This window comes from Heliangelus exortis, chromosome 3, assembly GCF_036169615.1.
Source record: "Heliangelus exortis chromosome 3, bHelExo1.hap1, whole genome shotgun sequence".
NCBI lineage: Eukaryota > Metazoa > Chordata > Aves > Apodiformes > Trochilidae > Heliangelus > Heliangelus exortis.
This window is the reverse complement of record NC_092424.1, coordinates 4,131,365-4,158,142: the sequence shown is the minus strand read 5'-3', so window position 1 is coordinate 4,158,142 and position 26,778 is coordinate 4,131,365. Positions and strand designations below refer to the sequence as shown.

The window sequence follows — 26,778 nt, the reverse complement described above, 5'->3', positions numbered from 1 at the left end:
GGCTCCCTGTCTCTTGTGCTGCTGGATTTTGTTACTTTACAGTAGGGAAGTGGCTGTGGGCAATCCAGGGACTGTACAAGTGGGCTTTTTTTGTTTAAGTTAACTCTGAATATATCAATACAAGGTCCTTAATCATTGTTTTTTATGCTATGGAAGTAATATTTTGGAAGCAGTGTTTTCAGTGAACAGTGAAGTTATTTGACTTTGCAGTTGCTATCAAATGGAGCAATCATTATTTGTGAGACCCTTTTTGTCTTCCACATTTGTGACTTACTGTTTAGACCCTTCAAAAAGAGGACTGAGCTGATCTTCGTGGCCTTTTCAAAAAGTCATTTTGGTGCTGGTTAAATCCTCACAAACTCCTTGCAGTTTCTGAAGATTCTTGGTTAGTGATAGCTGACCAAGCATACTTCCAGTGCAGGCTTGTGCCAGAATTAGCTGGTAAGTGGCAGTCATAAGCTTCAGGTCAAAAGCAAATTCATTTGCTGTTCCAGGGCAGTGTCTGTCAAAAATAGAGCAATGCAGTTATGCACGTAACAGCTGCTTACACTTGAAGACTTTCTTGTTCTTTTGGTATTTAAGTTAAAACTGCTTGAGAGTATTTTTGTTAGCATATTATGTTATAAATAGGAATCTGGTGGAAATGTGCATGCCTGCACGTCTGTGTGGATGCTGTGTGTGTGATGGTTGGGGGGTGATCTATATATTGTGTGTAGTGCTCTAAGGAAGAGATGAAGGCCACACATGTAGGGTAATGAATGGGGCCTGAAGTGAAAGGCTATTTTATACCCAAGGATTAATTTTACACAGCAGTTTAGGGTCAGGTCAGCTCAGAGCACACAGATTGACCTTGAAGGCATTCTGGACAGTGCAAATGACATAAAGCTTTGAGGAGATGCTGCTGTGGGAGCAGAGCCTGAGACTGCTTTGCCTTCTTTCAGCAAAAGCAAAGGAGGTGTAAAAAGTGAAGGATACAGTGAAGGAGATCAGGAAGATGTTATCCCTTTTGGTCCTAACAGGGTGGAGGAATTGTTCTGTCAGTTGCAAGAAGTTTTAAAATTCAGTCAGCTGGCTGAAGGCTTGAGGGGTTTAGATGTATTTGCTTGTGGGGTTTCTTGGTTTTGTTGTTTGTTTTTTGGGAGGAGGTTGATTTTGTATTATTTTTGGGTTTTGTTTATACATAAAGATATTTTAAATCTATCTACTGGCCAAAGGGAGCTTGTATTATCAATTCACATCACTTTGTTCTGTTGATAGCTACAATTCTTGAAGTGGCAGAGGTTTCTCTGCTGGGCATGCTCTTGTGGCTTGCTGACCTTCTGGTGTGCCAGGGTCTGTTACCTTCCTCTTGAATAGTTCAGAAGGCTGCAGATAAATAGTTCCAGCAGTCCTGAAGCCACTGGTCAAAATAACCCCCAAAGTTACAATAATGGAGTAACCTTACTGCTGGGATAATGTGGAATTTAAATCACTATAGAGTAAAAATCTGGTCCATGCTACTGCACTGGGAAAAAGTCCTGGGATGCAATGTGTCAAAGGCTTTCAAAGCAGTTTATAGTTAGTGACAGCTACCTTGTTGCTGCTGTCTGTCCCATTCAAGCAGCTCTCCATGGACACCAGGCTCCCTCCCTCAACAGCTTCTGCTGAGTTGGAACAGTGTGTGGTCCCTGCTTAGCTGAAGGCATCGAGCCCTTCCAGTTCCAGGGGTTTGCTGCATTGTTGTTGAGGCAGCTGGCATGCAGCCTTGCTGCTGTGAGAAAGGAAACTGTGGCTGCTTGATAAGGGCATCTTAAAACTGACTGAGTTTCAGCTGGCATATTCTGTGATAGCCACTGAAAGAGATGTTGGTGAGGTGAGCATCTCCTTGGCTTCACTGTGCTTGTGTTGTTCCCTTTGGTCCTTGTGTGACAGGGAGTAGCACTCTTCCATCATGGTGGATTTGCCTTTTTTTAGGTGAAATTTAGAGAGCTGAGGATGTTTTTGCTGGAGAGGGGAAGGCAAGGAACTGGGGGGCTCTCCCAGTGTGTCCAGATACCTGACAGGGGAGGTGAGGAAGAGGGAGCCAGGATCATCTCAGTGGTGAGGCAGTGGGCACACTGAAATGCAAGAAATTCTATTGAAATGTAAGAAAAGCTTTTTGGTTTGTTTTTTTTGTTTTTTGTGAGGTTCAAACAGAGCGCAGGTTGCCAGAGGGGGGTTGGAATCTCCATCCTTGGAGGTTCTTGAAACTTGATTGCTGGTCACCCAACCTCCTGTGGATGACCCATCTCAGAGCAGGGAGCTGGACCAGATGTTGTCCAGAGGTGCCTGCCAGCCTCAGCCCTCCCATGGAAAAAAAAATACAGTTTGGAGTGAAGGAGATACAAAATAAGCCAATTTTTGCATTTTTTTTTTCCAACAATGGCACAGTCAGTATTAAGTCTCTGAGTGAACTGACCCAAAGTCTGTTTGTCCTGCTCATGGTCATTTGCTTGTTAAAGGAACAATGTGGCTGGATATTTTAGGAATGTAACAGTTTGAAATATTCCTGTCTTGGGTCCCCTTTGATTATCCAGGAGGCCACTTCTGCTACATTTGTGCTGCTGCCTCTTCACCCTTTTCTCTGCCTGTTTTACAGTTCCTGTGTGCATATGCCCATTGCTTGGTCCTGGCCTAGGATATCTTGCTGATTTAAAGCATGTGTACACTTCACAAGACTGATTTTAAGCAAAAGTTTAAGAAATTAAATTTTTATCAAGCTTTTTATCCAAAATTCTGTTGAAGTCATGGATGATTTAGGGACCTCCTGTATAGTGCACTAGGGATATCTGTGCTTTGCTGGCCAGACAGAAAAGTGAAATATGCTGTTTCAAAGCCACAAACTACCAAGAAGTGCTTTGATTAAATATTTTCCACATTTTTTTGTGAATCAAATTTGTAATAAACATCTGGATGAGATAATTTTCAGTACGTTTGAGTTTTATTTGACTTAAGAAAAATGCCCCCCACTTAACATCCAGACCAGATTCAGGGACGTGTGAGGATGGAATCTCTGAACAGGTAGTCAGGCTCTTTTTTTTTTTCTTTTTTTTTTTTTTTTTTTTTTTTTTTTGTCAGGCTGTTGTATAAATAAAAAATCTGCAGCTTTCAAATCACAATCCTTAATCCCTGTTCATTTTACAGCCATTTTTCTCCCATCTGTATTCCCCATGCATACTTGCTGCTTCTTCCAGTGCTCCCCTGGAGACTCCCAGTGCTCCCAGTAGTGGGCTCCTTTCCTGTTGAACACAAGGAGGTTCCAAGCCAGCAGTTCTGGCACCCTGTCCATGGGGTGTCCTCTGCAAGGACTGTGTTTGAAAGATCAGAGCCCCTTGGCTCTCAGGGGATGCCACTTGGACCATCCATGCCCTGTATCTAGATGGAAGTGGGAGCCACATGGAACTGTGCTCATCTGAAGTAAGGTTTTGTATGAACTGAGTGCAAGACCATCCCTGAATTGTAGGTTAAAGTGGTTTTGAGGAGTGTCCAGTCTTGCTGTAAAAAACAAAACAATTCCAACCAAAAAAGGTTGGAAAACAAAGAGTATTAACCAGCTGTTGTTCAAATGGTGATGACCCAGTCTGCTCAAAACACACAATCTTTTTTGTATGTAACATCAATTTTTGCAATCTGGCTAATTAGTTTCAGTTTCTAGCAAGTTGCCTTCTCAAATTCTCTCAGTGGAAGTTCTCCCTTCTCAGATGTCTCTGCTTCAGGCAGGTATTTGCCAGCTGTGCTCACAGCATTATGTATTTATTGTAAAGAGCCAATAATTGGTACAGATATGAAGCTTTGAGATGTCAAGTGAGGTTTTTATACACCATCCCTCTTCTGACAGTTCAGGAACTCTCCTGAGCCAGCAGTTGCATCTGGACAACTCACAATACTGACAGATGGATGGACATATTTGCCATGAATTTATGTAATCTTGTTTTAAAAGCCATTTGTACTTTTGGCCTCTGCAACATCCTGTAACAGCGAGTCCTGTGGTTTGATTAGATGGAAAAGGAACTTCCTTTTGTTCAAAACCTCCTGTCTGGTGATTTCAGTGTCTCTTAGACTCTGGATTGTGAAAACTCACTTCCCAGTAGTTTTCTTTTTTTATGTTTTTAGAAGTCTGGCATTTTTTCTTATGTATCTTTAAGCTGACACTCTACTTCTTATAAACTGAAGAACTCTTGTAATTTTAACATTTCTTCAGAATGTTCCATATTTCTGGTCATTCCTGCTGCCTTTCTGTGCAGATTTTTGGGTTCTTCCAGTCCCTCTAAGGCAACCAGAATTACAGTAGTGATGTATAAGCACAGCATGAATTTTTACACTGTCCTAGTGATGTGTTCTGTGTTGCCTTTCCCTATCTGGTGAATTATAGCCCTTTAGTTCTCTCTGCTCCTGTGCTCAGGTGATGTTCTTAGAACTGCCTGTATTAACTACTTTTTTTTCCTCAAGTGATGCTATCCAGTTTAGAGACACCACTGTGTATAAGGAAGCATTTTTTTTTCCCCAGAGTGTTTTTTTTACCCTTACTCTTTAATGAATTTCACCTGCCATTTTGTTGTCCAGGCACTTGGTAACATTTTACCCTTCTGGGCATCTTTTTGCAGTCAGGGTTAGGATGGATTACACAACATATGTCTGTGCTACATATAAATGTTGCCACTTTGCAGTTTATCCTTATTTCTCAGGTCACATAAGAAAAGTACAGCTCCTGGGGGGATCCTTCTGCTAAATCTCATTATGCACTGAGAGGAGGTTACTTTGCCATAGTGAAATTCCTATTGCAATTTACTATTTTATTACTGTTTGCTTTGCCTGCTCCAGTAATTTGGAATGCCTTGGGAGCAAGATCCACTCTTAAAACGCTTTATACTTCAGTGCAAAAAATAAGTATTTTAATGCCTCAAGTAAATTTTTATTCAAGTCTGCATTGTAGCTTGGAGAAAATGGCATGTAGTGACTTCTGAAGGCCTCAATACCTGGCACGGGCTCAAGAACAACACAGGAGTTCCTAGTCTGGAGTCCTGACTTTGTCATTTTCCTCAGTGAAAATAGAAAACGGGAGTGGTCTCTGTCATGAGCCAAAGGCTACACCAAAATACATTGTAGCCTGTATAAGTATTAACAAGATAAACAGACTTTCCCCTCCCCTATTTATTCCTATAACTTTATAAAGAGCCTTACGAACATGGAAGATATTTTTCTTCTACAAGAAGTGTAGATAAAGATAATATCAGCAACCTTTATTTTCCTTTGGTCTTCTCAAACAGTAACATAGATGTAGCAGAGGGGTTGCTTCTGGTGTTTTACTTCTTACTCTGCTTTTCAGTCTTTGTAAATGCACATCCTGTTACTTCAGAGGTTCTGCACTGAAAGACAAAACCAGTAAGAAAAGACCTCAGCACTGAGGCTTCAGCTGCTACAGTGCCAATGGAATTAATTCAGGAGTAAAATCTCGGAGAAAAATTGCCATAGAATGTGGGAAAATTCCAAACCACTTTTAAAATTCAATTTCCCCCACCCTCTAGCTTGGGTACAGCTTCCCAGAGAGAGTAAAGCTCCATCTTCCTTACAGATAATAATTCTGTGTGTACCCCCCCCCCCCCCCAGCAAAAACTAGGTGATTATTTAAAACATATTTCAGTTCTATTTGGAACTAATGTAGGATTATTTTTCAGGAACACTTCAGTTACCTGTTGTTCCAACCCCTGCAATTTGAATTTTTTTTTGGTTTGTTTGTTTCTAGTTAGCTTTTTGCAAGGCCACTGGGTGTGACCATTTTATCTGGGAGACAGATGATGTGAGCAGCCTTCTGTGTGCAGTTGGGTGGATCCAGATCCAGGTATAGATGCAGATCCAGGTATAGATGCAGATCCAGGTAGAGATCTGACTTAGCTGTGCATGGAGTAGTGACTGTTTTATTATTTTCAGTTGCAGTTCTGAGAGGAACCTCTGTCTGAAATGTTTTGTGCTGCTGCAGTTGATTAAGGGATCAGAGGACATGGAAAAACAATTATAGTTGAGACTTTCTGGGGTATCCCAGTTGTTAGTGCTGGCAGCTTGATTTCATGGGGTTAGTAGCAGGGCAGTCCAACAGAACCAATGCTGGTTCCTTTTTTTTATTGCAGTGCATCTTTGGTGAGTGTCTCTGCTGTCCATGGGTTCTTCCACTCCTCCTCTTCCTCCCTTTTCTTCCCTTCAGTCTTCCTTAGGCTTCAGAGTTGGTTTTCCTCTGTGGTCACCCATCTTGGAACATGTGAAGAGTTGGAGAGGACACAGAGTGAGTTCTGGGACCTGTAGTATCTTTAGTGTATAATACAGGGCCATCTACTACATGGAATTGAAGTCAGTAAATTGGGTGCCTGTCCAGCAGTAATTTCCTGAAATGCTGTCTCCTATCCAGAAGCTACTGTTTAGTGTTCAATAACAGGTACAGCTTTTAGAATATCTGTTATTTTCAGTAAAGATGGAGAAATTTCATTTTAAAATATGGTCCATGGCTGAACAATTTACATACTGCATGCTTCCTTTTTTTTACTAAATGCTGTGCTTTTAAGGAGGTTTAAGAATCTTTAAGTGCTGGCTGTATGCTAGCTCAGCCAGGGTTAGGATCTCTAACTTTTTGGGGACAGAGGGTCTCAGTTCTGTGCCTTTCTGAATGCCTTGGAAGAGGAAAAAGCTCTCAGTGACAAATTGTTCCAGAGAGGTTTTTCTCTTCTTCCCCTCAATATCAGGTTTCAGACATTTAATACTGTTTCTTCTTCTGTCATCCCTCTCTGTGGAGTTTGGATTCTGTCACCTTCTGAGTTTGAGAGTGGAATTGAGTTGAGCACCCTACCTGTAACCAGGATACTTGTGGAGTTACAGGCAGTCATTACAGTAGTGATTGACAGGTATTAGCCACAGGTATTGTCAGAAAAGGGCTGATCTGTGGAGAAGCCTGCTTGCCTCTTAGGAAGTGGAATAATTCCATTAATAATTTGAATTTTTTTTTCTTAGTGAAATAGTGGCAATGAATTAAGTAACTTTTTTTTCCAGGATTGGTTGCTTTCATAAGACTTTCCTAGTGCCAAGTATAAATGTAGTTGGAACAAACCAGATGGGCTCCTTTTAATCAGCTGATAGCTGGGAACACAGCACATTTTATTATTCCCAAGGCATCAGGGTGATGTGTTTTTCCATCAGGCTGGTTTTTTTGGGGCAGAAGTGGTTGTAGGCAATGGGAAGAGTGGGGCAAAGCCTGTTGGAGCAGCACCAGGGAGCTCTGCTCTCTGCAGGAGCTCCTAACCTAAAGATGATCTTGCCCTGAGCATAAATTTGCTGTAGAGTCAGTAAGTTGGCATTGAAGAATTAGAGGGTGATGGTGGGGTTGGGAAGAAGGGCTTGGATGGAGACAGTTTATGTAAGAAACAGTGTGGGCAGAGTCAGCATTTCTTGGATTTAAATTGTAGGTGGTTTGGAAGCCTATTACTGTTTGTTGCTTTTTGGCTTTCAACTTCTGTCAGGCTTTTGAACAGTGTTAATACAAATTAAATCAGCACTTTGTCTATTAACATTTCAGTGCACAGTTATTTGGGTTTGGTTTTTTTTTTAATTTATAAATAATTTCAAAGAATTGTCTGGACTCTAGTAGTAGGAGTAAATGCTGTAGTGTATGGTGTCAGGTTTGGAATGTTGTGGGCATGCTGAATCTTGTCTGTGCCCTTGCAAATATTGTTGAAAACAATTTTTTGAAGTCACTTTTCTCAGCATACTCTTGATGGCAGTAAATCTTTCTGTGACTGAAATCTAGAGGTGACAGCTAAGACCTTGAATCAGATGCTTTAGTAATACTCATGTAGATGCAGTAAACTTAAGATATTTACAGTCACATGTAATTTCAAGTTTCTGGCTGTGGTACTAAACATGCAATCCTGTTACTATGCAGTTGCAGTGTTCAAATTTTTGTAATGATGCCTCTCCTGCAAGCTGTATTTCAGTTATATGGGTATTTTGTGCCTTAAAACTGCAATTTTGTTTCTGCTTTAAAGTAAGAAATGAAATAACTAAAACGAGCCCTTTATATATCTCAGTCTCCTAGCATTTAACAAAATTATAATATACAGTTTCTTCTATAAGGAAGAAGTTCCAGGCTTCTCCATACATATAGTTTTGGGGAGAGAATGGCAGTGAGGCTATGTGGAATTATTTAAATGGCCAATTTCTCAAGCATTCACTTTCACAGATGTTACAGAGAGATTTTGTTTAAAAATAAAGCTTCTCAGCCCTTTGCCCCTCCCTTAATCCTTCAGGTTTCTTTCTTTTTCCCTGGTATTAAGAAGTATCAAAGTGTCTAGCTTTGAAGTTTAGGCTGGTATGCATAGCTTTATTTCTTAAGGTAATGAAAGTTCAGTTTATCCAGGAGATGCTCACACCTGGACAAATTCATTGCTCCTATGTCATAACCTTAAAATAGGCAATGATGCTTTGTCAGGGGTCATCACCAGGCTGCCTGCTGGTGTCGTGTGCTTGGCTCTGAAAATCTGGGGTGCACAAACTATTGTCAGCATAAATTTTAAGTGATGTAGCTGAAAGAGACTTAGCTTCTACTATTGTAGTGCACTGCTGTAATATGGTTTAGTATTGTGTTATATTTAGTTTATAAAGATATTAATTTTATTTATAAAGATATTGCCCCTGTACTCAGCCCCGGTGAGGAAACACCTCGAGTCCTGTGTCCAGTTCTGGGCCCCTCAGCTCAGGAAGGAGATTGAGGTGCTGGAGCAGGTCCAGAGAAGAGCAAGGAGGCTGTGAAGGGATCCAGCACAAGTCCTGTGAGGAAGGGCTGAGGGAGCTGGGGGTGTTGAGGCTGGAGAAGAGGAGGCTCAGGGGAGACCTCATCACTCTCTACAACTCCCTGAAAGGAGGTTGGAGCCAGGGGGGGGTTGGGCTCTTTTCCCAGGCAACTCTCAGCAAGACAAGAGGGCACAAGAGGTCTCAAGTTATGCCAGGGGAGGGTTAGGTTGGACATTAGAAAGAATTTCTTTATGGAGAGGGTGCTCAGCCATTGGAATGGGCTGCCCAGGGAAGGGGTGGATTCTCCATCCCTGGAGATATTTCCAAAGAGCCTGGATGTGGCACTCAGTGCCATGGGCTGGGAACTGCAGCGGGAGTGGATCAAGGGTTGGACTTGATGAGCTCTGAGGTCCCTTCCAACCCAGCCAGTTCTGTGATTCTATGATATTCAGTGTCTCCACTCTTGCTGAATGGTTAATGATGGAACTTTGCTAGTGATGAGCACCATCATGTGAGAGCAGAACATTCTGCCCCCTCTTGGGGGGAGAGAAAAGTTTCAAAGTAGTTATTTTTCTAAGTGGTGTTATTAATTTCAGAGCATTTAAGAGTCTGTTTTTGCTTAACATCATAAAATTTGTGTCGACAGACTTAATTCTCCATCAGATTTTTGTACAGTGTCAAAACACTGAGTCACCAGCCTGCTGCTCTGGGAGGGGACAGGGAGGGCCAGATGATTCTTCAAACACATTTTACATTATTCAACAGTTGTTGGAATCTGAAGTGTATTATCAGCTTATCCAACCCAAAAGCAGACAGATTTGGGTTGACACAAAGTATGCTTTTGAAACCCTTCTCAGCTGCAAATTAGAGTGTGGCATCTGCTCCCAGGCTTTTAAAAAAGCTTTCTGCCCATGGTGACTGCTTTTCATTTACCTTCTTTGTCAAGCCTTGATTAGATATAGCTGGGGGAGTTTTTTATGTGTTTGTTCCAGGTTATTGGCTTTTTTTTAAAGTTTATAGTAGACTTTGATATCAAAACTATCAATCAGAGTGTGTCATGTTAAACCTTAGGGCATTGAAGCACTAACATAGTTTGGATGTGCTTATATTAATTTTTTTTTTAAGGCAATGCAGGTGGTTTGGCCTTGAAGTCAATGTTTATATCCAGAGATGCATTAGATAAACTTTACTTTTAATATCCTTTTCAAGCTACTGCACAGTTCTCTTTATACTTTTAAGAAATTTGAACCCAGTTTTATTTTCTGAATAATAAGCTTCATAATTTAATTAGTATTTATTATTTAATAAGCATTTAATTAGTATTTTGTTATTTAATATGTATTTTTTCCTAATAAGCAGTTAGATTAACTCCATGGAATCTGGGCCTTCAGAAGATTAAAAGACTGCAAGGGTGTTTGCACTGGTTTCATTGGTTCCATTTTAAAACACCACCTTTTAGTTAAACTGGCAGAATTTTGAGAGAGGGCATGTTCTTACCTAACTTGGCAGGCAGCCTGGAAAATGCCAGAGTGAAGAGATACAATCTTTATTTTTTAGCCCTGAAGCTTGTAAGCTGACTCAGCAATCTCTTTTCCTTTGGAGATTTGAGACTTGGAACTTTACAAGCTCAGGTACTGGAGAGCAGACAGAACCTCATAAATGTTTAAATGTTATCTCAGCTTAGTAGCAGCCTCCTTAGGAATTGCAGGGCTTCAGCAGGGAGTTAGGAAGTGTATTTTAGGTGTTCCTGTTATGTCTGTAATATTGGTTTCAGTCCTTCCAGCACCTCACCTTTTGATGTGCCTGACTTTCCTTGGGGCTTTCTGTGTTGCTGTGAGAATCTCCCCCATCTCCATAGGGGAATGGCTTTTGTTTTACAGTTTAATGAGAATTTCTGTTGCCTGTGTAGGTCTTTTATTTCTTGGATCTATTCACTGAAGTGTCAGCACGTCACACGTTCACAGTCATTTCCTGAATATCAGACCTAACAGCAGTTCTGGATTTTCTGTACCATTTGGGAAAACTGATGATTGGTCCATATTTTTATGGAAGTTTCTTCAGCAACTCAAAAGTCTTGCAGGCATTTCTTAGAGCCTAGGTATGTGCATGAATTAAAGGAATGGTGTTTGGAAATCAACTTTGATCTTGTTGAGTGAGGGCAACTAGAATTGAGCAACAGAGGAGGAATACCAAACTTTATGTAGCTACAGTGAAAAATAGCTGAGCTTGTTTGCCCTGTGGCACCTTGGTTACATTTAAGGTGTTTTGCTTAATTTCAAGCCCCACATGGGATCTTCTGACTCCTAAGTGCTGGGCTGAACACAGCTACTGAACCAGCATAAAAATTCCTGCTTTCTGATTTGTGGTTTTTTTCATTGGGATGTGTGAAATTCATGTTCTAAGCAGGTAAACATCACTTTAAAACAAAGAAAAGAGTAACAATGGCTTAATTTGAAGAGAAGGTGAAGAGCCTGCAGTCTGGGCAATCAGTGTGTGACTGGCAAGTTAGAAATAAGCAATCTGGTTCCCTTATGTTGCTTGGTTGTGGTTTCTGCTGCCTTGTGAAACAAGGGTCTGTCCAAACCAAGCAGAAATCTCCTATGGGCCATTGCTTTGAAAGACCTGGCAAAGAGTGAGGTAGGTCAGGCCAGGCCACCATTAGTTTCTGGACTGCTTAGAAGCTCCCAGAAGATGTAAACCATGTGCATAGCTATGTGTTGATTCTATTTATAGTGGAAGAAGCTATGTCAGCTCTCAGTTTTTGCTCTCTCCCTTCCTCTCTGTGTTCCTTTTTCAGCTCTGTTCAGTTTGCCTTCCCTTGGCCAGCTCAAGCCAAGCTCCTGTCCTGCTGAAACTTCTGCTGCTACCTCCAGCAGCCCCAGGAGAGCAGTGACCCCAGCCTGGGGTGACCCTGATTCTTGTCCTTGTCTTCAGTTGTTTTTTCCTAGAAGAGCAGCTTACTCTGTACTTGCCAGAAGATGACTCAAATAGCTGGTATTTGAGGTAGCTGGGGTTTTGTTTGTGGTCTTTCTTTTAAACTGCAGCTAAAATACAAGAGAAAATACTCCTTTGCTAAGTGACACATTGGGTGGCTGCAGTGATAATTTACTATAAGGAGAAAGGACTTAACTGAATCACAGCTGCTGCAATGAATCTGCCTCTTCTTTGTTTGCTTCTGAAATTTACAGATTCCTGTTGTGGCTTGAGGACATGTGAAGTAGCATGCTATTAAATTTTTAAGCCAGTAACCAGTAGTTTGCTTTCCTCTGGCAGATTCTCCAGTGACAGTGACTGAGGGGCATGGTTTTTAATGAGAGAACCTTTGCAGGTGCAAGTATTTCTCTCCAGCTTTTCCAGCATCAGTGATGACTTGTATGAACACTTGGTTCCCTAGCCTTGCACACTAGGGATTGTCCAGGATATCAGCTTGAAAATTTACTCAGAAGTTAGTATTGAAATATTTGGATTAGCTGTGTCCCAAAGAGGGGTTTTTGCCCCTTTCAGCTTTCTCTGGTTTGGGTAAGGCTGACAGGATTTTCTCTCCAGTTGATATTTTCTTTGTGTTGCAACTTTCCTGTCTAGTTCTGAAGATTGAGAAGATTATGAATCCAAGCCAAGTTGTACCACATGTCAGTCTTTTTTCCTGCATTTGATTATTATTTTGTACACCTTGGGAAAAACCTTAGTGTTTCCTCAAGGCATATTTGTCAGGGCTGAACACATTCTTTAAGTAGGATACATCTTGGATGGACCAAACAGGGACAGGTCAGGTTTTAAATTTTTTTTTCTTTGGTTCTTCATTCCAATGTTGACTTTTGGTGTGGTTTGTTGGGTTTGGGGGTTGTTGTTTTGTTTTTTTTTTTTGGTTGGTTAGTTGGTTTTCTTTTGTTTGTTTGAATATTCTGTGAAATGACCCTTGCCAAGGATTTCCAGTGAAGTCTTTGTGAGAGCATCTGATAAATTTTGGTAGGAAGTCATCGGTCTTGCATTTAGACATCTTGTTTTGCTCACTGAGATTTGCAGTTCCTTCAGCAAACAGCAAAAGTGACATCTCCTGGACTGGTGCAGCTTTCTTCAGTGTGAGCTAAACAATAAAATTATTTCACATTAATAAATGAGTTTGGCAGAACACATGTCCTTTCTCCATTTTATGTTTGAGGGATTTTTTTTCCCCCTCCTTAAGGAATTTTATGTTGTCAGGTAATTGGAATTTTCCTCTCTTTCCTAAGAGTTTGCTGTTACTGCCTCCTTTTCTTAAGGAGCAATATCTTAAATTCTCAGGTATCCAGCTGTGAGAGGAATGGAGAGGACAAATTAAAAAGCTTCAGCTTGTTTACCTGCAAGTTTTTCTCCTTTATATATGGGTGAGGCTGACAGGCTTCTCTGTGAAGGGGATGGAGGCTTCCCACTGAGGCTGGTGCTGTGCCTTCCAGGGTTGGGTGTCTTGGCTGGTGGCTTTTTACATCATGAGCAAGACTTTGGGTAGTGGGTTATTCCTTTGGATGTTACCTGCATGCATTTAATTGCAAGAATGTCTGACACACCAAAGATGCTGATGCTTAACAAAAAGTCTGTGCTTCCAGTTAGTTCTTCTGTTAACAATTTAATGTTTGGGGTGAGAGCCTAAAGTTAATTTTCCAGAGTTAAACATTTGCAAATAGAACATCTGTATGTGAAAGAGTGATCAGCAGCTTAAGTGTCTGAGTCCTTAGGTTTGATGGACACAGGCTGGGTGGATTGCAGAGTCACCAGAGTGCTTTCATGCTTTCTCCATTACTCATGAATTCCAGAGGGTATCTTAGGACAGTGCTCATGTGCTAGGCATGAGGGCTTGTGAAAGAGAATACTCCTAGGTTACAGAAGGTTAATATTCAAAGTGTTTGCAAACACAGTCTTTCCAGAAATCAAGATTAATGAATGCTTAAAAATTGGGAAGCCCAAGAAGCACAAAAGGGGACACCTCCTTGTTTTAGGAAAATACAAGTAATGCCTTAAGTGGAATACATTAATTACTTTTGTGGGACAACTAATGAAACTGGTAGCTCTTTGTTTTGGAGCAACTTCACTGCTCATAGTCTGAATATTAAGGAGTCTTGGACACTCTGGTCTCACATGGCTCTCTTGACTGTTACTGACAAATTTATTTTTTTTTAAAAAAAAAGCCCCAAACCTATTTCTCTCTGCTTGACATGGATGTATTTGCTTCCTTATTTATATCACAAAATGTTAAATCAGCAACCTATTTTGTCCTTTCCATGTGGGTAATCTTGCAGTATGTGACAGCTGGACACAAACTTTGCTTCATATTGTTTCACCGAGCAATCTATTTCCCATGTCTTGTAAACTGCTAAGTTTTGTGACTTTCCTTATCATAGTTCAGCTGGGGAGAGAGAATTGTCATGCTCCTTGGCACAAGCAATGTATATTTTGATATGCTGGCTAATTGGCAACTTTGTTTGCTTTCCAATTTGCCACTAAAGGCTGAGTCATTCTTACTGTTAGAACAAATACATATTAGATAAGTTATCACAGCAAAACTGTTTCTCCTCTCTTGCAGTTGATGATAACAAGTTTCAGGCTCCAAAGTGGAAAAAAAAAAAAAAAAAAAAAATTTTTTTAAAACATTGGTGATACTTTAGTCTCAAATGATTCTATGAAATGCTTTGGTCATTGAACATGGTTGCTCTTTATGTGAAGCTGATGACAGCTTTCCCTACACTTCCCAAAAAGTGCTCCTAGTTCTTTTTCTTCAGCAATGTTGATGTTTAAGATTTCTTTCTCGATTTCTCTTCAGCAAAGGGAACAAGTACCCAATTTCCAACACCTCAGAAAGGAAACTACAGCAGGAGGATGCAATTTATTGATTCTCTAACTGCAAAATTATCTTTCTGAGGAACAGACAGCAACCAAGTGTGCCCATGAATAAAACCCTGTGTTGGCCAGAGCAACATGGGAACTGTCCTAAACAATTAACACTAGAGTTGTTTTTTTTAGCTCAATGACAGATATTTAGGTAACTTAGAAGACCTTTTCACATCTAAAGGAGTCTCTAACTCCTTGTAATTTCAGTGAGCCATTGCTCTAGAAACTCCATCTCAACATTTTTCTTCATTCTGAATGAGGTTTAGGAGCTGCTTGATGCAGATCCCAAACAGTTCATGTCAGGGTTTAAATTGCATAATACTGCTCAGCAAATCCCCTTAAATTAAAACTTTCCTGGGTTTAGTAGTGCTCTTACAGGTTTGGACCTGCTCTCAGTGCTGTTCATGTTCCATGAGAGCTTGGTAGGGTTTATGTGCTACATCAGCCTTTTTCTAAAGAGGGTTGGCTTTCTGTAGAAACCAAATCCCTTCTTCCTCTTCCAGCCCAGCTTCACTTTTTGTTTTGTTCCTTTTTTATCCACAAGAAAGGAAATTACAGAACTTTTACTACATTATTTGCTATCTTCAACTCACTGTTTTGATTTTTTTTTTGTGGGTTTATCTTCCTGCAGCAAAACTGGTAAGTAATGACTTTGCCAAATATTGGGTCACCTTACTTGATATGTGTTCTGTGTTTCCATAATGTGAGACCTGTAATGATGACTGCACTGTAATTACAGTGGAAAGAGACTGAAAAGCTGAAGTGCCTATTCTGCAAATTATATCCATACTTAAACATTGTTGTTTTGAGTACTTTTCATGCAGTATACTCATTTTCATCTGGTGTGAATGAAGTTTGGCTTAATTTTTAGGTTGCTGTTCTTCTGATTTCTGATTTCTGCCTAGAAATCTACCAAAAATTGCTTCTTCCCTTAATAGAGTATCCATAGAAAGATTTTTAAATTATTTCAAAATACATTCTGCTTACAGGTGATATACAAATATTTTTACTGCTAGAGCTGCAAGTACTTCATGCTGTTTCTCAGCCTGTTCAAAGCAGTTTCTTGCAAGCAATACAAACTGTGGAAAGCTTGAATTGTTACCATTTTAAGAGGTGGGGGAAAGTTTAAATTACCACTATAAAGTAAAAAATGCACTGATTCAAAATACTTCTGATGGGATAAATTTTCACAGTTAACACTTATTGGGAAAACCAGAAAAAAAAGAAAAATTTTTATATTTTGTGTAGGAGAGCTGAAAGAGTTTGTAACCCAGAGGTATGACTTATTTCAAACTTAACCAGGCTAAATTTAGACAGGAGTGATTTTGTTTAAAGGTTTTTAAGTTGTTTGTTTTGTTTCATTTTTTTTTTTTAAGATAGCAAACACTCATTGAGATTAGGAGTGTTTGAGATTGTTGGTAGAAGCTCACTTTTTTGCTTTTTTTTAAATTCATCTTATGCCTTTTTGCAGATAGGAGGTTGTCACTGCAGACATCTGAGTACTGTGAATGCCTTGAGGGCTTGGCCTGGAAAAGTATTCTGATCTCTTCCAAAAACCTGAAATTATGACAATTTCCAGCAAATGTAGAAAGATAGAGGGACAGGCTGTACAACAAATCAGCCATGTAAACTGATAGCTAATCAAGCAATCCATCAGCAGGTTTCACATGCACATCTGCATAGCTGAAGACTCAGAAACCACCTTCTGGTGGTCTTGAAAATCAGCTGAGCTAAGTGCAGCATGGGAAGGGAAATCTACTTCTGTGCTGGGAATTGTTTGATGTCAGAGGACTGTTCCCTGTCTTTTTTCAGTTTCTCACTTGGTGACTAAAAAGGATGGATCTGTTGAATGTGTAGGCTTGTTCAGTAAAGGTTGAGAGACTTCCTATGTCCAGGGCAAAACACGAGCCCAAGAATGCACTTGGAGGGATTGAGTAAGGTGGGCTCGTGATCTTGTCTATAAAGCCTCCTAAAAATAATTTTTGCTGCTGCTTTTTGAGGGGGAGCTCTCAGCATTGGAAACACAGGAAAAAAAGAAAAGACAAAAAGATAACTGTCTGTGAACTTGAGCCTAGAAAACAAGTAGTTTTATCACAAGGAGAAGCGCGTGCTACTGAACTGCACACAAAGCATTTTTCTTCTTTTATTTCATTCAAGGGAGGGAAGTCTGAAGGATTAGTCACCACATGGGAGCAGCCCCACCTTCCATAACTTCATTAACAGCTCCTTTCAATGTGTTTCATGCCTTTGCTGTAGACATGTTTGTATTCAAAGTGAGTTTTTAACTAGAAAGAAAACACATTTTAAAAAAAAAACAACCAACATTCCTGTTATTTTGAACTTAATTTTTCTGTTGCTTATGTATGAATTACTTTGGAATTAATATAGATAAACTGTAGACCTTATTGATTAATAAGAATTAATTATCATGTTTGATTCTTTGACTGTAGGCTATGGTGGCTTGTTATCCAGGCAATGGAACGGGATACGTGCGCCATGTTGATAATCCAAATGGAGATGGAAGATGTGTTACGTGTATATATTATCTTAATAAAGACTGGGATGCCAAGGTATGCAATCATTTATTGTTTTTCTTTACTTATACTTGCAACAGGCCTTTGTTTGTGTCCTTATTTCTGTGCCTTAGTTGTATTCTTCTGTTAATGTGGATATCCTTTGCCCCCTTGATTCTGCTGTTAGTGAGACAGATAGAAAGGAGACATTTATTTTTTGAACCTCCTTAACAGTGAGATTGAAGAATTATATGATTCTGCTGTTACCCAAGTTTCATAAATATCTAATTATGCAACTTAGTGTACATTTTTTTGTAAACACCCACATGTACACGAAGAGTAAATAAAGGATATTTGAAAGATAATTGCTCTTAGTTTATTTTTCGTTATATTTGTGTTGAATCTTGGGTTTACTTGTGCAATAAGATTACTTAATTGAATATGCTTACAAAAAGATGCTGTAGTTTGGGATTTCAAATTGTAGTTTGTAGTTTCAAATAACCCAAATGTTATGGTTAATGCTATAGTCAGTATGGTTCAAAGCAGCACAGATCTTTGTATCATGTAGATACAGGGTATAGAAAAGGATTTCTAGCACAGTTCAAGTGGGTGAAGAATTTACTAACACTGATTAAAAATTCTCCAGAGATGGGCTAATAATAAAGTGAACTTTATAATAAGGATTTTCCTAGTAATTCAGTGGTATTAGGTAGATTTGAAGAATGGATGTAGTTAACCTGCTGTACTAAAAGTGAGAGTAATGCAGGGAGCTTTGATCATTGCTTGATTGCAGTGCAGTTACTTGTGGAGGAATTTCTTCTCATAGTATATGAAAAAAAAAAAAAACAAACAATAAGATAACTACTGATACTTCTGTCCTACTTGGGCAGTAGTATGTGGAAGAGCACATAAGCAGAATTAAGTGCACCAGACAGAGATAACACAGGTTGCAGCTGAGAGATTTTCTTTCTTTTCTTTTAGTGCTGTCCAGTTCCTTATAAGAGCTGGATGAGACAGTGAGAGAGAGAAAATACTCACATAAAACTGTGAGAAGGGAAAGCTGAGTCAGAAATGGATACACTTGAAGCTTGCTGACTTGCTCTTTGAAATGTCAGACTTAATCTTTCAATTGGAAAATAAAATACTACCCTTTTTTGCTATGATAGGATCTTCACCAGTAAGTGCACTTGTTGAACTGAATAGTTTGAAGGGCAGCTTTGGGGCATTTTTTGTGTTGATTTACAGCTTCTCTCAGGGGAGAAAAGGAATACATACTAGAGTGTGGAAGTCAAGCCAATTGCATTTTCACAGTAACTGTGAGAAATAGACTAATTGGCTATTAATTATGAACAAAGCTAGTTAACTTCCTGCCAAATCTATTTTAAATTCCAAAGTAGCATGTTACTAAGTGTATTGGTTAGGAAAGAAATAAGCTCACACATTTTTAGGAGAACCAACTGATCTGAATTGTCACTTCTTGTTCACTGATGTGGGTCACAGTTAACAGTCATCTATAGCAATTTACCTTGCTAATACTTGCACTGTTATGATTTCTACCAGGTGGTTATCTATAGATAGATTTCACAGCATCAGTACCATCATTAGGAAGATGTTAATACAGCTTAAAAATAATTAACCCACCTACTTGGGCTGTTTTCTAGGCATGCATAGGTAGAGCCTTAGGTAGAGTTTTTCAAAGGAAAGAGATCTAAATTGACCATGAGGAACAAAGATTCAAGCTTCAGTTTGTAGTTTCCTTGTCTTGCCTCATTTTAATTACAGACATGACATAAACTTGTGCTGCTGTTAAATGGACCAATCTCATTAATAGGGAAGGGTGAAAGTTGGATGTGAAATAGAATATTTCTCTCATCTGTATTGGCATATTTTCAGCCACCTGTGTAGTATCAGCCAGTCTTGTCCATTCTTTCGAGTAGGCAAAGCTACAAATAACTGATCTACAAATAACCAGCTACAAACCAACCCATCTATACCCACAGCTTCATACTTAAACATGAATGGAAGTTTGATATTTGCAAGCACTCAAAAAATATGTTGTTAAATGTATCAGATAAGCTGTAGTTTCATCATTTCTTTAGCATCCGATAAAGGCTTTTTTTTTTTATTTCACTTCCACGTGTTTGAAATGTTTTCAGTACTATGGAATACAACAAGACATGGTTTTCTAGCACTGCTTTTCAATATTTATAGGTAAGTGGAGGAATGCTTCGGATATTTCCAGAAGGTAAAGCCCAGTTTGCTGATATTGAACCCAAATTTGATAGACTGCTATTCTTCTGGTCTGATCGCCGCAACCCTCATGAAGTACAGCCAGCATTTGCTACAAGGTAGGACTTCTGGGCTCTCTGTGATGCCTCCTTGATCAACAAATGAGCAAACCCTAATGAGAAATGAGTGACCTAATGAACCCTGACCTGACCAGGTCTTCCCATGTACAGTTCCAGTTGCACTGTGCTGAGAAGAGGTGGGGTTATTTTTCTTTCTCCTGATTGATTTAGGCTTCTGCTGTACTGCTAAAAGGTCAGACATCAGTATAAATTTATTTTGGAGAAAACATCCTCCTAGGTGGGTGGGAGGGAGAAGTGGAAACACCAGAAGTTTTTGAGGTGTAGTTGGGGAGCACAGCAGTCTCAAGCAGACCCCACCTAGGCCAAGGGGTGTTGTCTTCCTTATTCCTCCGTAGTGGCTTTGCACTGTGATCCCTTCCCTTTGTCCTGAGAACCTTACTGTGTTCCTGAAAGGTTCACTGGGTACTTCACTTTCATGCCTTTTTTTGCTGGGGCTAGGGAGTTGTTAGAAAATACTCATGTTCACTCATATGTCTTAATTCTAGGAGTGGCTTAGGAATTGGGAGAGGGCTGGTGGGGCAGCAGGGATCATTGATCCACTAAATCTGTTCTTTCTCTGAAGTATTAAAGGAGTTGCTCCCAGTCTGAGTCACAGAGGGAACTTGCTGTCTCCTCTGTCCCTCACTGTAGGGCAGTGGATGATGCTAAAGGTGCCTGCATTCACTGCCCCCACACCTTGAGTGCTGTTTCCAGGTGGTGTTACTGGGTAAATCATTGGAGTCCTTCACCCAAGCTTCATGTTGCACATTTGGGTGGCAAAGGCACATTGCACACTGCACATTGACTGGAGCCCAGAGATAAGACAAGACCTTTGCTAGAAGGAACTTTTAACTGCCACCAGCCTGTCCTGAGGCTGTACCACTCTCCCTGCCCTCTTTGTGCTCCCAGCAGTGTCAGAAGGTGAAATGCCATTTACTAAAGCTCCTTCAAGTCTTTTCTCAGTAGCTGGCATTTCATATTTAAATCCTCCATGGGCAGTGGAAAACTGGAGGAGGTGTGGAAGGAGGGGGAGTTAATTTTCCCTTATGGCCAATGTGCAAACAAAGAGGTTTTTTGCAGTGTGACTCCATGATGGGCTTGACCAAGTAAAGTAAAAGATTAGGTCAGAGGCCCAGGTGATGTGAACAGAGAATATATTACAAGTTCTGGACAAGAACCTTAGCAGTAGCTCATCAGGGAAAAGAAACCTAAAATTTCCAGTATCAGTGTCACTCTTTTAATGACTGTTCAGACAATAACAACTAATAGGAAAAAACCAAAACAAAAACCTGCTTGCTTTGTGCTTTAGGAAATACTTCTCTGCATTCTGAGAGAAGAAAGATCATCTCACTTAGGTTGTGTTTTATGTCAAGTGCTTCACTGTTTTTTTTTTTTCTTCATAGTTCAGGAGTTCTTTTTCCATCTATTTCCCTAGGTACGCAATAACAGTGTGGTATTTTGATGCAGATGAGAGAGCACGAGCTAAAGTAAAATATCTAACAGGTAAATCTCTTGTTAATATCTTCTGGGGGGGGTTGTGTTCTTCTGGGGGAGGTGTGTGTTTTGGTTTGGTTTTGTTTCTGGAAGACTAGCTCTGTAGTCCAACCTCATTTCCTTGGCCCATATTGTGCACAAAGAAGGGAAGAAAAGCAGCCTGAGGCTGAGGGGCAGTTCTTACAGGGAAGGTGATGCAGTGGCTGAGCTGCTATGCAGTGACTTGGGAAATCCAGGTCAGTGCCTTGTCCTGCCCACACTTCCTGTGAGGCTGCTCAGGATTTTTCTGTGGGAGATGCACTTTCTCCCTAGTTGATGTGGAAGATAAATAGAGCAGAGATTGTGAGGCACTGCAGCACTGAGAGGGCTGCAAATAATTTTGATTAAATACAGTGATTCAACAAGCAAATACAATGTAACTGGACTAGAATCTCTGTATCACTAAAGCCAAAAGCCTGAAATTAAAATCTGGAATCAAAGAATGGAGTTACTTCCTCTGCTTCCCATTCCATGTATCTAGCATCTGTTTTCCTTTTCTGGCTTCTCCCTCAAGAGGAAGCTGATCTAATTTTCCTGTTCAAATTAGCATTATAAGGAGAAATGGCCTAGGACTTCTGTCATGCTTTATGATTGCCATCACGATTTTATCCTTGTTACATTAGCTTAAAAATAAACCCAAATCAGGTAGACAACAAGTGCACATATGCACAGGGCCAATTTCTCCTTGGCTTCATCAAAAGCTCTGGAAACAGATGTCAAAGACATAGGGTAGTCATTTCCCAGTGAGATTTCCATTCATTGCCATTAAGCTTCTGAGGTTCTTGAGTAGCTTCAGAAGCTGCAGTTGAGTTAATTCCCCCTTGGTGCAGCCACTGACTCTGCATTTGTGTCTCCCCCCAGCCCATCTCCTTCTCCAGGGTCCCCCTAAATTGCAGGCACTTAAGGAAGGAAGGATGGGTTGGAGCAGTTGTTAAAATGTTGGTATCTGTTTGCCCTGTAAATGGATTTATAATATCACATTGTTGTGATTCCAGTTCTGTTTGCAATTACAGTTGCATTTGTTGCTCTGTATCTGCAGCAAAACTTGTGCAAAATGCTTTTTACATCTCACTGACAGAGAAGAAAATGCTATTTAATAAAATTCCATAAAATAAAAAACTATTAATTTTTGGCTTAGCATCAGTCTAACTAAAGCCATGCAAAAGTAGGTGTGAATATTTCTTGAGTATGGGATTGGGATACTGTGCCAGTTAGTAAGATTTTGGGGGTCACTTAAAGGTCAACTTTTAGACAGAAGAGCAGGAGAGGTGTGGATTGTGTTTGGTTTGGCTGATTATTTATTTTTTAGCAGCAAGTCAAGTGGAAGATTGCTTTTTAAAAACCCCTCAGGTTTTTTTACAAAGGTAAATGCCCAGAAACACCAGATTCTCTGGTCCAGAACAATGGGCAGTATCCTCAGATTCTGAATTGGCCATTCTCAAAAGTTACCTTTGTGCATAAAGGCTGAAATGGTAAATTTACAAAGTTCCAAAAGTGAAATATCAGTTTTTGACTTTGGCAGCCAAATAAATGCCCATTTTGTGAGATGAGGAGTAACCATGGCCCATTAACTTTACAGAGCACTTGTGCAAAAAGAGGTGTCTTGCTAGACCATCTGTACTGGGGATCTTCCAAGTACTCTAAGGAGTAATCTGGAAAGTTACAGCAATTCTAGAGACAATACTTTGAGAAATGCTGACAAATAATACCCTTTCCCTTTTCATATTTCTGCAGGTGAAAAAGGTGTGAGGGTTGAACTTAATAAACCTTCTGATTCCGTTGGGAAAGACGTTTTATAAGCCTTTTATTTAGCAACTCCCCTTGCTATTCTCCCTGATAAATCTTGATGCTATCTATTAACTTTTGAATGTGAATAACAAGATAAAGGAACATCGACAAACCAACATTTTAATAAAGAAGCAAACAGTGTTTCAATGTTGCAACAAACAGAAGATTCTTTGACTGCTGAAGCATTGTACTATGTGATTGTGACTCCAGGCCTGTGACTGCTTATGTGAAGAAGATAAGCAATCAGTAAGAAACAGCATATGCATCTGGACATAAATAAGTGCCCTACATAGAATTTTTCCATTCTTATATTTTGCCAGACCTGTCATCCACCTGAATCCAATTCATCACTCCCTTTTTTTATATGGTAAAAGTTTGACTTTTGGGTAATTTTTGTATGACCAGGTACAGTTTGTCAAAATTGAGTCTTAAAAAAAAAGAAAAACTGAAAAAAAAAAAAAAAAAAAAAGAAAAAAATTACAGTATTCTCCAAATATCATGAATCTATTTTTGTAAAACTGTTCATACTGTTCTCCTCTGCCATGAAAGACCTAATTAATGTAAGGGTTGCCAGTACCTGATAATCACTTTAATTTTCTTTACACCTTAAGTCTGAAAAGGAGCACTTTAATTACCAGCTAAAAACCTGATTGTTTTATATCATATCTCACACTAATCTTAACTTTTAAAGATTGCTGCTGTATTGTTTTTTTTTGACTATGTCCTCTTGAACCTTATTAACAGAAGCAAATCAGTATCTCGCTATCAGTAACATTCAGTTTGTGGTTTTGTATGTTGAATCCACAGAAGGGAAATTTGTCTCTTCCTTTTTTTTTTTTTTTTAAATTTTATTTTATTTGTTTGTTTGTTGTTTTGGTTGGTTTGGGTTTTTTTTTTTAAGCGACTGGCACTAAGTGAACTTGACACTATCAGTTGTTGTCATTGGCTTTGGGGACCTGGTAAATACCATCATGTTCCAAGAATATACAAGGGCTTTCCTAGGCTATTAGAGGTACCCAGAACCTCCTTGTGTACTTGACAGAAAATTTTGAACTTTCTCCCTTTTCTAAAGATCTCTTGCCACACTCCTTTCCTTTGTATATAAGTTTATGGAATATCTAGAATTCTCTTTTTCAAAATTTTTCTTTCCAAATGTTGGTGTCCCATGCGGTCTGTGAGTTGGCACCTTGATCTATTATATAGCATCAAGGAGATGGTTAGCACAGAGGAGCTGAAGTGCATCACTGTAGGTTCCTTGTGCAATACATCTTTAGGTTTTCACTGTGCTGAAGGATTTCCCCAAAAAGGCATTGCCTTTTGATCAATACTGAGGTATATATTTAGTAAGAAAACTTATTTTCTTTTATGTTGTTTTCCTTTTATCAAGGAGAGGGGACATCACAAAATAGAAGTGACGTGCAGAAATATTCTTATTTTTAAGAAATGGATATTTTGAATTCCAATTTTTTTTCTTTCTTCTTTCTCTCTTTTTTTTTTTTTCTCCTGAGCTTTAAAAGTTTGACAAAACAAAAGCAAACCTAATAAAGACAGCATTCATATTTACAGGAGTTTGAGAGTCGATCAACTTCCCACTGCAGTTTTCTATCTGTCCCTTGTTTCCTTACGTAGCCAAAACAATGTGAGTGTACAGAAATATTTCTGTATATATTACAACTTGTGACAATTTTAGCATCTGTATAGTTTGTATTCAATTAGAGACCTTTTCTATGGAAAGCTCAGTAATTTTTTATTAAAAAGATTACTATTGTTCATGTAAAACATGAAAAAGCTAATTGTTTAGTAACAAACTGACAGAAAGGGGAAAAAATTCAGTATCACTATATCATTTAGGAGAACCAACAGAAATCCCAGTTTTGTTTTGATTTTGCTTTTCCTTTATTCAGGAAGTTCTTGCCCTTTACAGTTCTTTCCTCTTTTCTTCCCAGAAAAAACAGGCAGGATACCTTTACTGTAAGTGCCTCTGCCAACCTGGCCAAGGAGTGCAAATCTTCATTACTGTCTGGTCTGCAGTGCATTTAGGCTACCAATGGAAAAAAAAAAAAAAAGCCACCTCTTCTACTTCATCTTCTTTAGTACCACTTGAACAGAGGTTTGGTTGGTTTTGGTTTAGAAATGTAAGCATAAGCCTTTAAAGTCATTTCAGTCCCTCTGTAATTCAAACTTGGGCAGTTACAGGGCGTATCAAATTCTAATCACCGTGTAGGTTTGTGCTTGCTGGACAGGTTTCAAAAGTGCTTAATTTTTTCACTCCATGTAAAGTCATTACAATAGGGTCAACAAATCATGTCAGCCATTTCTTCCAGATTCTTTCTAAACTGTTCATTTCATGTCGGTTGAACATTCAGTCTTTTGAGCATCACCAAGCAGGGTCCTTGTTTTAAAACTATTTTTTAAACTGTCTTATGATCTGTATGTGTCTAGTCCTGGTTAAAGATAAAAGCTTCATAATGCTATTTTTATTCATGATGTTAGCCGGCTGTAAAAATACAAGACCTTTATCTATAGCAGGCAAAGAAATTCAGGATTCATTTACAGGTTGCCTATAAAGTTGTGTAATTTGAAAAGCAGTGTTCATTATGAAAGAGCTCTCAAGTTGCTTGTAAAGCTAATCTAATTAAAAAAAGATGATGTATAAAGTTTCTTGAAACTATGTGGTTATTTGTAATCTATGTTAACTTAAAAACCTACTTTGTGGGAACTGATTTAAGTGACCCCTGATGCAGATTTTTCATGGGTTTGTGGGGGTTTCTTTTTTGGGTTTTTTTTGTGGGTTTTTCTGTTTTTTGGTTTTGGTTTTTTGTTTTTTTTTTTTCGGTTGGTTGGTTGCTTGGGTTTGCTTTTTCTGTTCAGTCAGAGCTCTTTCTGCTCTGGAGAAGTGTCTGCTGCTTTTCAGACTGCCTTAGCTGGGTGTGGTTACCATTTTCTTGATGCTTTTATCCCTCAAAAATAGGACCAAGTTTAGGCTGACTGAAGAGGGGGATGGTGGACATAGCAGCTTTTTTTTTTACCACTTGCACAGGAGGTGCAGTGCAGGATTTGTAAGGCTTAATGGGAGCTCTTCAGCTTAATGTGTCTCCCAGTGAATTATGAACCCTTTGAAGATGGCAGAAGAATGGTGGAGTCTACAGATGCCAACCCATAGGAATATGCCATATTCCCTAAGCTTTTTGGTGAGCTTCTGTATGACAAACAAGGCTGTGCTTCTGCCTTTTGAAACCCCCCTGTCCTTGCCTCTCTTGTGCTGGTTCAGGAAGAGTAACCTGGATCTCCAGAGGAGGCTGCCAACCCTACTGCACCTTTCATAGCACTTGGGTACCTGTGGTGCTCAGGTCTGCTCTTGCCAGTGTGTTAGACTGAAACCTAAGTGCAGCTGCCCTGAGCTGGTCCCAAAGTGCTTTGAGGCTTTTTCCATGCTCCAACTTCAGACCTGTTGTCTTGAAATATCCTCTTCCCCATCTTTGTTTTACAGTGAACAAGGAAGAAGCCTTCTAGCACTTGAAACTATCCTGGGTAGACCTGATTTTATTTTTTTTTTAATATCACATTGCTGAGCAGAGTATGCAGGGGGATGGTTTTGCATAGTGAAGTCAAACACTGCACCTGGGAGAAGATGAAGTCTCTCTTGGGTGTTTCTCAAGAGAAAGAGAGGGACTGAGCTGAGCTGACAGCCTGTGTCCTATGGCAAACATCTGTCTGTGTGACCACTTTGAGTGTGGAAAGATGACATCTCTAAGTCACACTGATAAGTATAATCAGACTGGAAAGAAACATTTTTGTGCCTGCCTGAACATTTTGAAGAAGAGGGGAGACTGCTAGGTGACAATAACAACCTCAACCCCCCAGGTGTCCAGCCTATCTACCTTGCAGCAGGTATGCCCAGAGCCCCCTGCATGTGCAAATACAGAGTGGGAAGAAAGAAGAAA

The 26,778-nt window shown here is 39.6% G+C and overlaps 1 protein-coding gene across 1 annotated transcript in view; it reads left to right on the top strand.

The window, feature by feature from the left end:
• The window catches only part of EGLN1 (egl-9 family hypoxia inducible factor 1), a 35,399-nt gene extending 9,908 nt beyond the window's left edge, over nucleotides 1-25,491 (top strand). Inside the window, exons 2-5 of the mRNA XM_071738970.1 lie at nucleotides 17,103-17,222; nucleotides 19,377-19,513; nucleotides 20,949-21,016; nucleotides 22,781-25,491. Coding sequence (XP_071595071.1) covers nucleotides 17,103-17,222; nucleotides 19,377-19,513; nucleotides 20,949-21,016; nucleotides 22,781-22,845 — 390 coding nt within the window. The 3' untranslated portion in view covers nucleotides 22,846-25,491. The remainder of the gene's footprint in view (nucleotides 1-17,102; nucleotides 17,223-19,376; nucleotides 19,514-20,948; nucleotides 21,017-22,780) is intronic.
• The last annotated feature ends 1,287 nt before the right edge of the window (nucleotides 25,492-26,778 follow it).